General features: G+C 41.7%; 1 protein-coding gene across 8 annotated transcripts in view; it reads right to left on the bottom strand.

Moving 5' to 3' along the window:
- LOC139563299 (plasma membrane calcium-transporting ATPase 1-like) overlaps positions 1 to 12,936 on the bottom strand; it is a 168,770-nt gene that overhangs the window by 25,006 nt on the left and 130,828 nt on the right. For all 8 annotated transcript variants that reach the window (XM_071381876.1, XM_071381930.1, XM_071381866.1 and 5 more), the window contains one exon: positions 3,930 to 4,112. In XM_071381876.1, coding sequence (XP_071237977.1) covers positions 3,930 to 4,112 — 183 coding nt within the window. The remainder of the gene's footprint in view (positions 1 to 3,929; positions 4,113 to 12,936) is intronic.

Raw genomic sequence — 12,936 nt, 5'->3', positions numbered from 1 at the left:
CCCCCACACACACACACCTTTCTCCCTTCTATCCTCCCTCCCCAGGAGAAAGTGAGAAATGCTCGACTGCATCTTTTCTCAGCGCTTCCTTTATCAGTGTGATGGAGGGAGAAATGGAGGATGGAGAGAGGACGGGAAGAGGGTGATAAATAGGGAAATTGAACTGAGGAAGTGGAACGTCGGAATGGGAATCTCGAACGACACAGAAACCAACTTGGAAGAAACTAATAAGAACAGTCAATTATGGCATTGTGTCCCAGTAAATGAGGAACATTTGTCAACAGTAAAATATGTTATTTAGTTCTAAATCTACACACATACGATTAAATACCTTAAACACAATATGAAAGACAAAACATATATTTATTTATTATTCTGGTCAACCGTATTGAGAGTCTTTCCATCATAGAAAAATGACAGTTAATGGACAATAGCAGAGGGAGAGAGGGCTAAAAAAGGACGAGAAGAGAGAGATCAACCAATTCAAGGAGAAAGATTCAGAAAAAAATGTGAGACAAAGAGTTGCATATTTCAGTTGAAGAAGAGGGTAGAAGGTTAGTCAGTTACAGGGTGCACAAACAGTATAGGCTTCTGGAGTGTGTGTGTGTGTGTGTGTGTGTGTGTGTGTGTGTGTGTGTGAGAGAGAGAGAGACCGAGAAAGAAAAAAAGAGAGGAAGTGAGAGAGAGAAATAGACACCAGAGAGATATGACTGGAGTCTTCCACAGCCCTGTAGATAATGGAACAGTTAAAAAGAAGAAAGTTAAGCAACCCACCTCCCCCCCTCCGCACCCCCAACGGCAGACCGAGAAAGCCTGAACTCTTTTTGACCCGCTGTACGAGAGGGACGTATACGTTTACATCCAAACAACACAACAAGCTAATCATCCTTCGCCCACTCTACAGGGGTTTTGCTGCAGGTATGTTGTTTCAGCGTCGTTTCAGCGTCAGCGAAGGCTAATGAAGCCCATAGGGACACAGAATAGCCGCTGGACATGCTAGCGCTACGATTGCCTATAGCTCACTCCTGTAGGAGGGGAGAGCAGCACTGTCGAACCAAAGCTCGCCTTCTGGAAATGTCTCCATAGGCCCACTTTATTGTAGCGCCACGGCCTAAGAATCCCGCTCACGCGCCGAAGAAAGGACCCAACTTGGCTGATGCATTGTCGGGGAGAACCTTCTAAAACACATGGAGAGAGAGGAGGAGGTATTCTAAAGGGGAACACCTACACCTTTTAGGTTTGTTTTGGGAAAACTAGAAAATAAACCATGACATTCTCTTCTGTTAGTTCTACATGTTTCAAAGAATAAAAGCATTGTGTTTGGGACAAATCATTCAATACACCCTAAACCTCAACTAAATCTTGTGGTGAACAATGTGTAAATTGAGCAAGTTGAGGAGACTAAACTGCTTGGAGTAACCCTGGATTATAAAAACTGTCATGATCAAAACGTTTTGCTGCAACAGTAGCAAAGATGGGGAGAGGTCTGTCCATAATAAAGCGTCGCTTTCGAAACATCCCCATCAACAAGGCAGATCCAACAGGCCCTAGTTTTGTTGCAGACGGACTACTGTCCATTCGTTTGGTCAGGTACAATTGGCCCAGAACAGCGCAGCATGTCTGGCCCTTAAATGTACACGTAAAGCTAGCATTAATAATATGCAGGTAAATCTCTCCTGGCTCAAAGTAGAAGAGAGATTGACTTCATCACTACTTGTACTGACTTGTTGAATGCACCGAGCTGTCCGTTTAAACTACTAGCACACAGTTTGGACACCCATGCACACCCCAGAAGACTAGTCTATGGGGGGTGCACAGTACTACATAGAGCCATGACTACATGGAACTCTATTCCAAATGAATTAACTCATGCTAGCAGTAAAATGAGAAAAAAAGAGAGATAAAATTACACCTTATGGAACAGCGGGGACTGTGAAGAGACACACACACATTGCATTTTGTATTGTAGATATGTGACAGTAGAGTAGTGGCCTGAGGGCACACACTTAAATGTGTTGTGAAATGTATTGTAACATTTTTATTTATATATAACTGCCTTCATTTGGCTGGACCCCAGGAAGAGTAGCTGTGAAATCTGGTGGGCATGGGAGTGGTGCCATCTCTACTGCACTGTGTGTGTGTGTGTGTGTGTGTGTGTGTGTGTGTGTGTGTGTGTGTGTGTGTGTGTGTGGGTATGGAGACAATGGACCTCGGCTTCCTCTCCACCTCCAGTCTTGCCACTCGGATTTCTTTGAGCGGTGGTGCAACAAATTTCCCGCAATTCTACATATTTTGCCATGAAACCAAGATCAAATTCTGCAGTTTGAAAGCTAGTTTCTTGCAATTCTGCACATTTTACCATGGCCTTTTTTTGCTATCCATGTGCCTCAAATATGAAAGTGCCCCATTTCATGACATTTTGGGGAATTTCAGATTCTCCCTGACTGTGTAGGTTTTATTCTGGAGGTTGTTGGTTCTCAAAGATGATCTTATAAATATATGGGTCCATTATCTTTTCTACATACTTTATACCTGGTTGTAGTCATTTAAATTTACACTGAAACTGTTTTACAATCACAAAATGCATTAAATGCAACACACACACGTCAAAAGTTTGGACTTTTCTATGTATGTGACCACCCCTGGGTGTGTATGTGTCTCCTTCCTATACACCCACAGAGAAGGAGACCCTGTGGAGTACCCCGGCAATTAAAGGGTGTGTGTGTGTGTGTGTGTGTGTGTGTGTGTGTGTGTGTGTGTCCCACTACATAACGCAATTGGAGACCTGGTGAAAAGCTCTATTTGAATACAGTCTCTAAATATAAGCTAGCCAATGGTGTGTGTGTGCGCAACAGGCAGTAAGTGTGTTTCTGCTTCCCATCTCCCATCACAGTAAGTCTCTTCAACCCCAAGGCTGTGTACACTGAGACAGTGAAACAGAGTTGGAGAGAGAAAGAAAGCGAGAGAGGGAGCGAGCGAGAGCGAGCGAGACAATCCTTTGTAGCAGCAACAGCAGTATTAGTATGATCCTGAGAGTCATCCATTATAACTCTCTATCAGGTTATATAGAGATATGTCTAGTTGTGTTGGTGGGTAGTGACTATCGCTACAGGCAGGCTCCAGTGTGTGAGTCACAAGTGACTAGGTAGGGTTTCCACTCCCCCACCCGAGGGCCCAGAGCTACTGACACCTTACATCCCAGGGCCCATATTTACAAAGCGTCTCAGAGGAGTGCTGGCGTAGGATCAGCTCCCCTCTATCCATATAATCGTATTCATTGTGATGGAAAAGGCATAACTGATCCGAGATCAGCTTCTACCCTGCAACACTTGATCTCCTCCTGATATTACCCATCTGGATCCTGACTCCCAACCCACCATTTTAGGGATCACTTAGTTAGAGAGCTATCCAGCTAAGGGGTGACAAGTTACAGACAGTAGAGACAGAGGTGGCATTGTGACAGGCAATCTAAACAATGCTAGCTAAACAGACTGGTACCCCGGCTAATTTAGAATGACTGAATTAAAAGGAGGCTGAAACAACCATATCATACCAGCACAACAGTTATCAAAACAGTCACGGTGAAGAAATATGTTGTCTTATTCTTCTCTTTGGAGGACAGACAGCAGGTTAAAGCTCCTCACAACAGGGAGGACAAGGGGGAAGTTTATCCCTCCTCTCATCACAATGCAGTGCTTCTGTAGCTCTTCTCGGTCTTTACCTGTGAACGCTGGCGAGGGGACAGATGGGAGAAAGGGGAGGGAGAGGAGTACTCAATCCTGTCAACCCCTTATAGATGGTCTTCTCTCTTCTTCTCCTCCTATACCTGCGGAACCCCTGGAGGGGACTGGAAGGAAAAGAGGGAGATAGAGAGGGGGCTGCTAAAGCGAGAGCAGGTGAATGGTAGTTGAGGACCCCCTGGTGCGTACCTGAGTCTGGATGCGGTTGAGTCCCCTGAACCAGAGGACCTGTCCCCTACGGAGCTCCATCTCAGCATGGTCGATCTCATCATCCCCCTCGTTCATCTCGTTTTCGGGAACATCCTCCTTATGGGTGCCGTGGCCAGCCTCCTTCAGGAACTTCAGGCGGTGGGTGGGGATGGCTGTGATCAGCTGGAGGAGAGAGGAAGAGAGAATGTTTGAATAAACATTTATCTCACTCAGCACAGTAGGAGTAGTTCTACACCCTGTAATAATGCTGTATGAATGTATTGGGGAACGGTCGAGGAAGAAAGGGAGCAGTGTACATGATCTGGGAAGAAAGAGAGCAGTGTACATGAGAACAGGCAATTTGGTGCATTAACATTCAGAGCCACATCCAGTGCCTTCAGAAAGCATTCACACTCCTTGACTTTCTCAGGAGAATAAAAATGTGCTGAACAAGTACCATCATACGCTGCATGGACTCACTCTGTGTGCAATAATAGCGTTTAGCATTATTTTGAAATGACTACCCCATTTCTGTACCCCGCACATACAATTATCTGTGAGTTCCCTAAGTCGAGCATTGAATTTCAAGCACAAATTCTACCATGAAAACCTGGGAGGTTTTCCTATGGTTCGCAAAGAATGGCATCTATTGGTAGATGGGTATAAAAATAAAACATACATTGAATATCTCTTTGAGCATGGTGCACTTATTAATTTTACACTTTGGATGGTGTATCAATACACCCAGTCACAAAAAAGACACAGGTACCCTTCCTGAATCAGTTGCCAGTGAGGACGGGGCAAAGGCAAATGGTGAGGCAAATGGTGATTTGAAAACAGTTACAGAGTTTAATGGATGAGATAACTGAGGATGGCTCAACATCATAGTAGTTACTCCACAATACTAACATAAATGACAGAGTGCAAAGAAGGAAGCCAGTACAGAATACAAATATTCCAATAAGGCAGTAAATTAAAACTGCAAAAAATGTGGCAAAGAAATGTACTTTATGTCCTGAATGCAATGTTTTGGCCAAATCCAACAACACACCACTGAGTACTGGTGATGGCTGCATCATGTTATGGGTAAAGCTTGTAATCGACAAGGACTAGGGAGTTTTTGAGGATAAAAATAAACGGAATGGAGCTAAGCACAGGCAAAATCGTAGAGGAAAACCTGGTCCAGTCTGCTTTCCAACAGACACTGGGAAACAAATTCACCCTTCAGCAGGACAATAAGCTAAAACACAAGGTCAAATATACACTAAAGTTGCTTATCAAGATGATGTTGAATGTTCCCGAGTGGCCTAGTTACAGTTTTGTCTTAAATCGGCTTGAAGATCTATGGCAAGACTTGAAAATGGCTGTCTAGCAATGATCAACAACCAACTTGACAGTTTTTTTTTTATAAAGAACAAAATGTGCAAATATTGTACAATCCAGGTGTGCAAAGCTGTTAGATTTACCCAGAAAAACTCCCAGCTGAAATCGCTGCCAAAGATGATTCTAACATGCATTGACTCAGGGGATTGAATACATATCTAATCAAGATATTTGTTTTATTTTACATTTATTTAAACAAATATTTATAATTTTTCTTCCACTTTGACAGAGTATTTTAGGTAGATCGTTGAACAAAAATGACAAATCTATTTTAATCCCACTTTGTAACACCAAAAAATGTGGAAAAAGTCAAGGGGTGTGAATACTTTCTGAAGGCACTATATATACACTCCCGTATGTATTTATTTGGACAGTGAAGCTAAAACTCTTAATGTCTCTATAGTCCACTATTTTAGATTTGAGATCAAAAGCACAGAATTTCACCTTTTATTTGAGAGCATGTTTCACTGTTTAAAAACAAATGCACTTTAATCTAGTCCACCCCTTTTGAAAGTGCATTACATTTAATCAAAAGTGTGCATTGGAGTCAACATGGTCCATGCACCAACGATTTGAGGAGGGGAGTCACCTTTATTGTAGGTAATAATATAATATGTTTCTGAACACTTCTACATGAATGGATAATCATGCATGAATTGTGAATAATGATGACTGAGAACGTTTCAGATGCACACAGATCATGCCCCCAAAACCTCTCACCTAGGGCTGTTGCGGTGACCATATTACCGTGACACTTGCAGTCATGAGTCAGGACCGCAGTAAAATTCCACGTGGCCGTTGAGTCACGGTAATCTCCTCTTATGCACATGTTAGTAGTACCCAACTCGCTAACAATTGTCAGGTCACTAATGGCCTGGCACTCAGGGCTCTATTGTCCCTCTAACCACTTTGACATCAATGCAAATGCAATCGAAAATCACATCACTACTCACCTCACTGTGATTGACCAATTTGAAGAAAGAAATTCTACAACAGGTGGAAAACGTGGTCAATGTGAACGATGTTTCAAAGCCTAACACAACGACCTGGACAGTGCTTTCTAAGTTGATAATTAATTCAAAACACCATATGCATGTTAAAGTTTAAGCATAGCATAAGTTTAAGCATATATGAGCCCAAGTCTGAAAGAAAACCAGAATTAAAAGAATGATTGTTATAATATAATACATAGCCTACACATATTAACCTCTTTCAGCTAGGGGGCACTATTTTATGTTTGGAAAAATAACATTCCCAAGGTAAATGGAGTATTTCTCAGGCCCAGATGCTAGAATATGCATATAATTGACAGATTAGGATAGAAAACACTCTAAAGTTTCCAAAACTGTCAAAATATTGTGTGTGAGTATAACAGAACTGATTTTGCAGGCGAAAACCTGAGGAAATCCAACCCGGAAGTGCCTTTTATTTGGAAAAATCCCTGTTCCATTGCTTGCCCATCCTCCATTTAAAGGGGTATCGACCAGATTCCTTTTCCAATGGCTTCCTCAGGCTGTGACCAGGCTTTAGACATAGTTTCAGTTTCAAAATCTGACATGATAGGTGGCTTAACAACAAGCTAAGCTGTGTTTTGGTATATTTCACTTGTGATTTCATGATTATAAATATTTAAATTTGGCGCTCTGCAATTCAGAGGTTGTTTACGAAAATGATCCCGCTAAAGGGATCCGTGCGTAAAGAAGTTTTTAAGCAAGGCAGAAAAACATAAAAACTGTTTTAATATCTTTGGTTTATAACTGGTAGCCTAATTTAAACAAATTCAGAGTAGCCTAAAATTAGGCCTAGCAAGAATTTGTATTTGATTTTAAATAGCCTAGTAATAAGACATTTTTATATTTCCATAAATAATAGGCTGACACATTACCTTTAACTACAGAATATCTCCTTCATTCCATTCTCAAGCGCGCAGAAAGAGGGTCTGTCAAAAGTTTAAATGTTTAGGTTGTGAAAACATGTTACTATTGATGTTCCCGGACAGACTTCACTTAGTTCCCCAAATGAAGCACTGGGTAGCTGCAGGAACAGGGTTGGAGAGCCCATGGCATACAGAGTTTGGGTGGAATATCACCTGTTGGTGAGAGGCTGCATGCTCCTCAAACAGTGGTTGATGCATGAAGTGAAATAACCGGAATAGCCTACCCAACATGAGTGAAAAATGACCCAGCAGGAAAGTGGCCTCCATTCGCTAATGGAGTGAATACTGATGACATTTATGGCATTCACCTGCCCCTGTTCCTGCCCATTTGACAAAGGACCACTCTAAATCTAAACTAATTTGACCTATCAGCAAAGATCAGATTCAATTGAGAATAGACTGATGAGTGAAAATATGATCACTTGGAGAACAGCATGTACAGCCTGAGGCAAGGAACAGAGTGCGAGCTTTTTTCTCTCAACTTTCTCAAATCAAATCAAACTATTTGTCACCTGCGCCAAATACAACATGTGTAGACCTTACTGTGAAATGCTTACTTACAAGCCCTTAACCAACAGTGCCGTTCAAGAAAGAGTTAAGAAAATATTTTCCCAATAAACTAAAGTAAAAAATAATAAAAAGTAACAAAATGAGGCTATATACAGGGGGTACCGAGTCAATGTGAGGGGGTACAGGTTAGTCGAGGTATATTGCACATGTAGGTAGGAGTGAAGTGACTATGCATAGATAGTAAACGGCGAGTAGCAGCAGTGTAAAAAACGAATTACACTGCTGCTGTGATGTACTGGGCCATACACACTACCCTCTGTAGCGCCTTACGGTCAGATGCCGAGCAGTTACCATATCAGGCGGTGATGTAACCCGTCAGGATGCTCTCAATGGTGCAGCTGTAGAACTTTGAGGATCTCGGGACCCATGCCAAATCTTTTCAGTCTCCTGAGAAGGAAAAGGTGTTGTCGTGTCCTCTTCACGACTGTCTTAGTGCGTTTGGACCATGAAAGTTCGTTGGTGATGTGGACACCAAGGAACTTGAAACTCTCGACCAGCTCCACTACAACCCCTTCAATGTTAATGGGGGCATGTTAAAAGGCCCGCCTTTTCCTGTAGTCTACGATCAGCTCCTTTGTCTTGCTCACATTGAAGGAGAGGTTGTTGTCCTGGCACCACACTGCCAGGTCTCGGACCTCCTCCCTATAGGCTGTCTCATCGTTGTGTAGTCAGCAAACTTAAATGATGGTGTTGGAGTTGTTTGGCCACGCAGTCGTGGGTGAACAGGGAGAACAGGAGGGGACTGAGCACACACCCCTGAGGGGCCCCAGTACTTAGGAGCAGCGTAGCAGATGTTGCCTACCCTTACCACCTGGGGGTGGCCCGTCAGGAAGTCCAGGATCCAGTTTTCACATTCACTTTTAACAAGGCACAACTGTTGATTGAAAAGCATTCCAGCTGAAGCTTTTTGAGAGATTGCCAAGAGTGTGCAAAGCTGTCATCAAGGCAAAGGGTGGCTACTTTGAAGAGTCTCAAATATATAATATATTTAGATCACTTTAACAATTTTTTGGTTACTACATGATTCCATGTGTTATTTCATAGTTTTAATGTCTTCACTATTATTCTACAATGTAGAAAATAATAAAAATAAAGAAAAACCCTTGAATGAGTAGGTGTGTCCAAACTTTTGACTGGTACTGTATATGCAGGAACACGTTCAATTGGAGAACCATCTAATGAGTGAACATGCAAAACATTCTTACGAGAGTTTTAAAACAACATACATTTTATTCCCCCCCCCATTAAGCACACGTTTTAAATCCGTAAAGGATTCCTGCATAGCTATAAAATCTGACTGTAGTTTTGACACAGCCAGATCAACAGTCAAGGCAATAGTTTTACTTGTTTTACTTGCTATATTGTATTTACTTCGCCACCATGGCCTTTTTTGCCTTTACCTCCCTTATCTCACCTCATTTGCTCACATTGTATATAGACTTATTATTCTACTGTATTATTGACTGTATGTTTGTTTTACTCCATGTGTAACTCTGTTGTTGTATGTGTCGAACTGCTTTGCTTTATCTTGGCCAGGTCGCAATTGTAAATGAGAACTTGTTCTCAACTTGCCTAGCTGGTTAAATAAAGGTGGGAAAAAATAATAATATATATTTAAAAAAATTGTATACATAATAGTATCACCTGCATATAGATTAAGTTGACTATGTTTACCAGATTGACCAACAGTGTTTATATAAATAGTGAAGAGAACAGGTCCTAAAATTGACCCCTGTGGTACAGCTTTATGCAGCAAGAAATTCAGACTCAACCCCATCAATCACGATGGCCTGAGTTCTGTCACAAAGATAATCATGAAACCATGAACAGGCATCAGTATTCAGGCCTATCTAGGACAACTTAGTCAATAAAATAGCATGATCAACACTATCAAAAGCTTTTGACAGGTCCACAAACAAAGCAGCACATTTAATTTGAGTGTCTAAAGCATTGACAAGATCATTAACAACTAAAGTGGTTGCTGTAATAGTGCTATGCCCAGGCCTAAACCCTGGTTTACATTAAAAATACATTTCTCAGATAAAAAGAGAAAAGTTGTACATTTACCAAGGATTAGAGAATATTAGCTGGACAAGGAAGTCTTGAAATGGGGCGATAATAATAATAGTTTATTTTTAATTTACAATCCGTAGAAGCTATGAGAATAGGAAGGTTCAAATCTTTTGTGAAGCATCACAACACAGTTGAAAAATATATGGCAAATAAAAATCCAAAATGGATGATGTTGGAAGATAGATGGGAAGGGTTGAGTGGACCTGAAGGGTGGGACTAATAACAAGATAAACAATGTAGGGCATACGGGATCTGTGAAATGTGTATAGGTGCTGAGCTTTTGTGAAATAGCACAGTTACAAGTGGAAATCAAACTGGATGGACAACAGAAATAGAGGAAGGACTAAGAACAAACAAGAGATAACTATTATAAAGTAGACTGTGTCTGTAAAATGTGTATAAGATGTATAAATTGAAGGTAAAAACAGAAATGTTTATCAGTTTACTCCAATTGGGGGATCGGTGGTAGGGTTTGCAGGGAATAATAATAAAGGTGTATTCTTTTAAAAAGTATGTATGTCTATATAGGTATGTGTATGTATATATGTGTATATGTATGCATACGTGTATGGATATATATATTTACCCCAAAAAATATGGGGGATTGGAAATGATGCAGACAATTACATTGGAAGCAACATTCTTTCCGCAATATTAAGCTGATCCACCCCTAAAAAAATAAAAAATAAAAAAATCAAAAGGGGGCGATAATGATTATGATCACTACTATCCCCGCCCTTATGGAGTGGCAGCACAATTTGAATATTTCCTGATAAATGTTAAATAAAACATGTGGGTTATTGAGCCAATAATGATGGGCGCTGCACACGTAAGCAGACCAGGATCCAATTGGTCGCCCCCTGTGGATTTATTGTTGTCTGTTGCTACCAAAGCATCCAGGACTTATTTTTTCTGTAAATAGCATAGCTTTCACTATCATTTCTCTGATAATTCAGCAAATTTCTCCTATCAGCATCCAACCCAATATCATTGTGAATAGGCTTAGAAGTTCCTTTCAAAGAGATAGCCCGCTGAAATAAAATGGTGATTACATGCATCAATGATGGCATTTTTTTCTGTAATGAGGCCAGTGTCTGAATTAATTTGTTGTGGCAGAGAGGAAGAAGTAGAACCCTTCAGGGATTTGACAGTTTTCCAGAATTTAGCCGGAAAATACAATCAAGGTCAATAAAATAAAGACACAAACAACTGGGCAATGGTCACTAATGTCTTGTGCGAAGAGACCAGTAGAAGACGGTAACATCAATCAGAGTTGACTTTGAAGGATCTTTAGGGTTGGGCCGTGTAGGCTTAGTCACCAGCTGGGTTCGGTTTAGATCCTTATACATGGTTTTTAGATTGTCTGAAGCCTGCATTTCCCAATCATAATTCAGGTCACCCAGGACAATAACTTCTCATTTTGTAAAAGAAGACAACAAACTAGTTAACTTCTCGAGTGCACAAAGGTTAGCCGAAAGAGGACGGTACACCCCTATGGATACATTTTTCCCCAGACAAAAGCTACAAGATTGTAGCTTAAATTATTGGGCAAGGGAAATGGATTTCAGTAAAGAGACAGACTAAACTTTTTTTTTTTAAATAAAAATGGCCACTCCACCACCTCTACCCTGTCTGTCAGCTCTGAACACATAACCCTAAATATTTATATCAGAGTCCAGAATGTCTCCAGAGATCCAACTTTCAGTCAATACCAGAATGTCCGGAATAGCCCAGATCATTAATGTAATCCAGTTCAGGAGGCAAGCGCCTGATGTTCCGATAAAAAATCGTAAAGGACTTGGGTTTATGTAAGTCACATGGGAACTCCAGCTCAAACAAGCTATGCTCAATAGGCGGTTCTAGGCCCTGTCTGATGGTTGATATTGAAATAGTTGGTATGGCTATACGTTCGCATAGAACCGCACCATTTGGTCTATCCCCATTAGTAATAGAGAAAGGAGAAGAAATTGAAGTTACTTTTCCAAGGTTAGCACCATAGGGTCTGAGGCCGCAGCCAATGTCAATATGAGGAACTCTCAGAGTAACCAATGATGGAATGCTATAAACTGACTGACATGGGCTTTGGTTGCTATCCTGCAACAGCCCAAGCCCTCTACGTGATTTGAAAACCGAGGGGGTATTCAAGTTTATGGAATTCTCATTTGAACTAAAAGCACTGGGTGAGCAGACCACATACTCCTCTCTTGAGCTGACAATAGCAGAACTAAGAGGAGCTCAAACTAATGGGTACAAGATTACAACTGACAACACCCCCAACAGAAACGCTTAGAGAGGATGGGAGATATATGAGTGGGGCTTGGTATGTCTCGGAGTCAATATCTTAACGCGGCCTTGAAAGGTCGGGTCCAGGCTCCGAGATGGTTTGGGTGGAGTACATCATCCCCGTAGAGCATATTTTTGTTACCAAAAAGTGTCAAAATTGTCAATAAAAGTTAGGCCATGTGAGTAAGACTTTTAAACAGGTTAACATTCACAAGGCCGCAGGGACATTCACAAGGACGCAGGGCCAGATGGATTACCGGGATGCATACTCACGAGCATACACTGACCAGCTGACAAGTGTCTTCACTGACATTTTCAACCTCTCCCTGATGCAGTCTGTAATACCTACATGTTTCAAGCACACCACCATAGTCCTTGTGCCCAAGAACGCCAAGGTAACCTGTCTAAATGAATATCGCCACATAGCCCTCACATCTGTAGCCATGAAATGCTTTGAAGGGCTGGTCACGGCTCACATCAACACCATCTTCTCAGACACCCTGGACCCACTACAATTTGCATACCGCCGCAACAGATCCACAGATGGGGCAATCTCTATTGCCCTCCACACTGCCCAACACCTATGTGAGAATGTTGTTCATTGACTACAGCTCAGCCTTCAACACCATAGTGCCCTCCAAGCTCATCACTAAGCTACGGACCTTGGGACTGAACATCTCCCTCTGCAACTGGATCCTGGACTTCCTGAGGGGCCGGCCCCAGGTGGTGAGGGTAGGCAACAACACATCCGCCACTGTGACC

This window comes from Salvelinus alpinus, chromosome 2 (genome assembly GCF_045679555.1).
Source record: "Salvelinus alpinus chromosome 2, SLU_Salpinus.1, whole genome shotgun sequence".
NCBI classification, from domain to species: Eukaryota; Metazoa; Chordata; class Actinopteri; order Salmoniformes; family Salmonidae; genus Salvelinus; species Salvelinus alpinus.
Note: the sequence above shows the minus strand (reverse complement) of the source record. Positions and strands in the feature narration are given on the sequence as shown.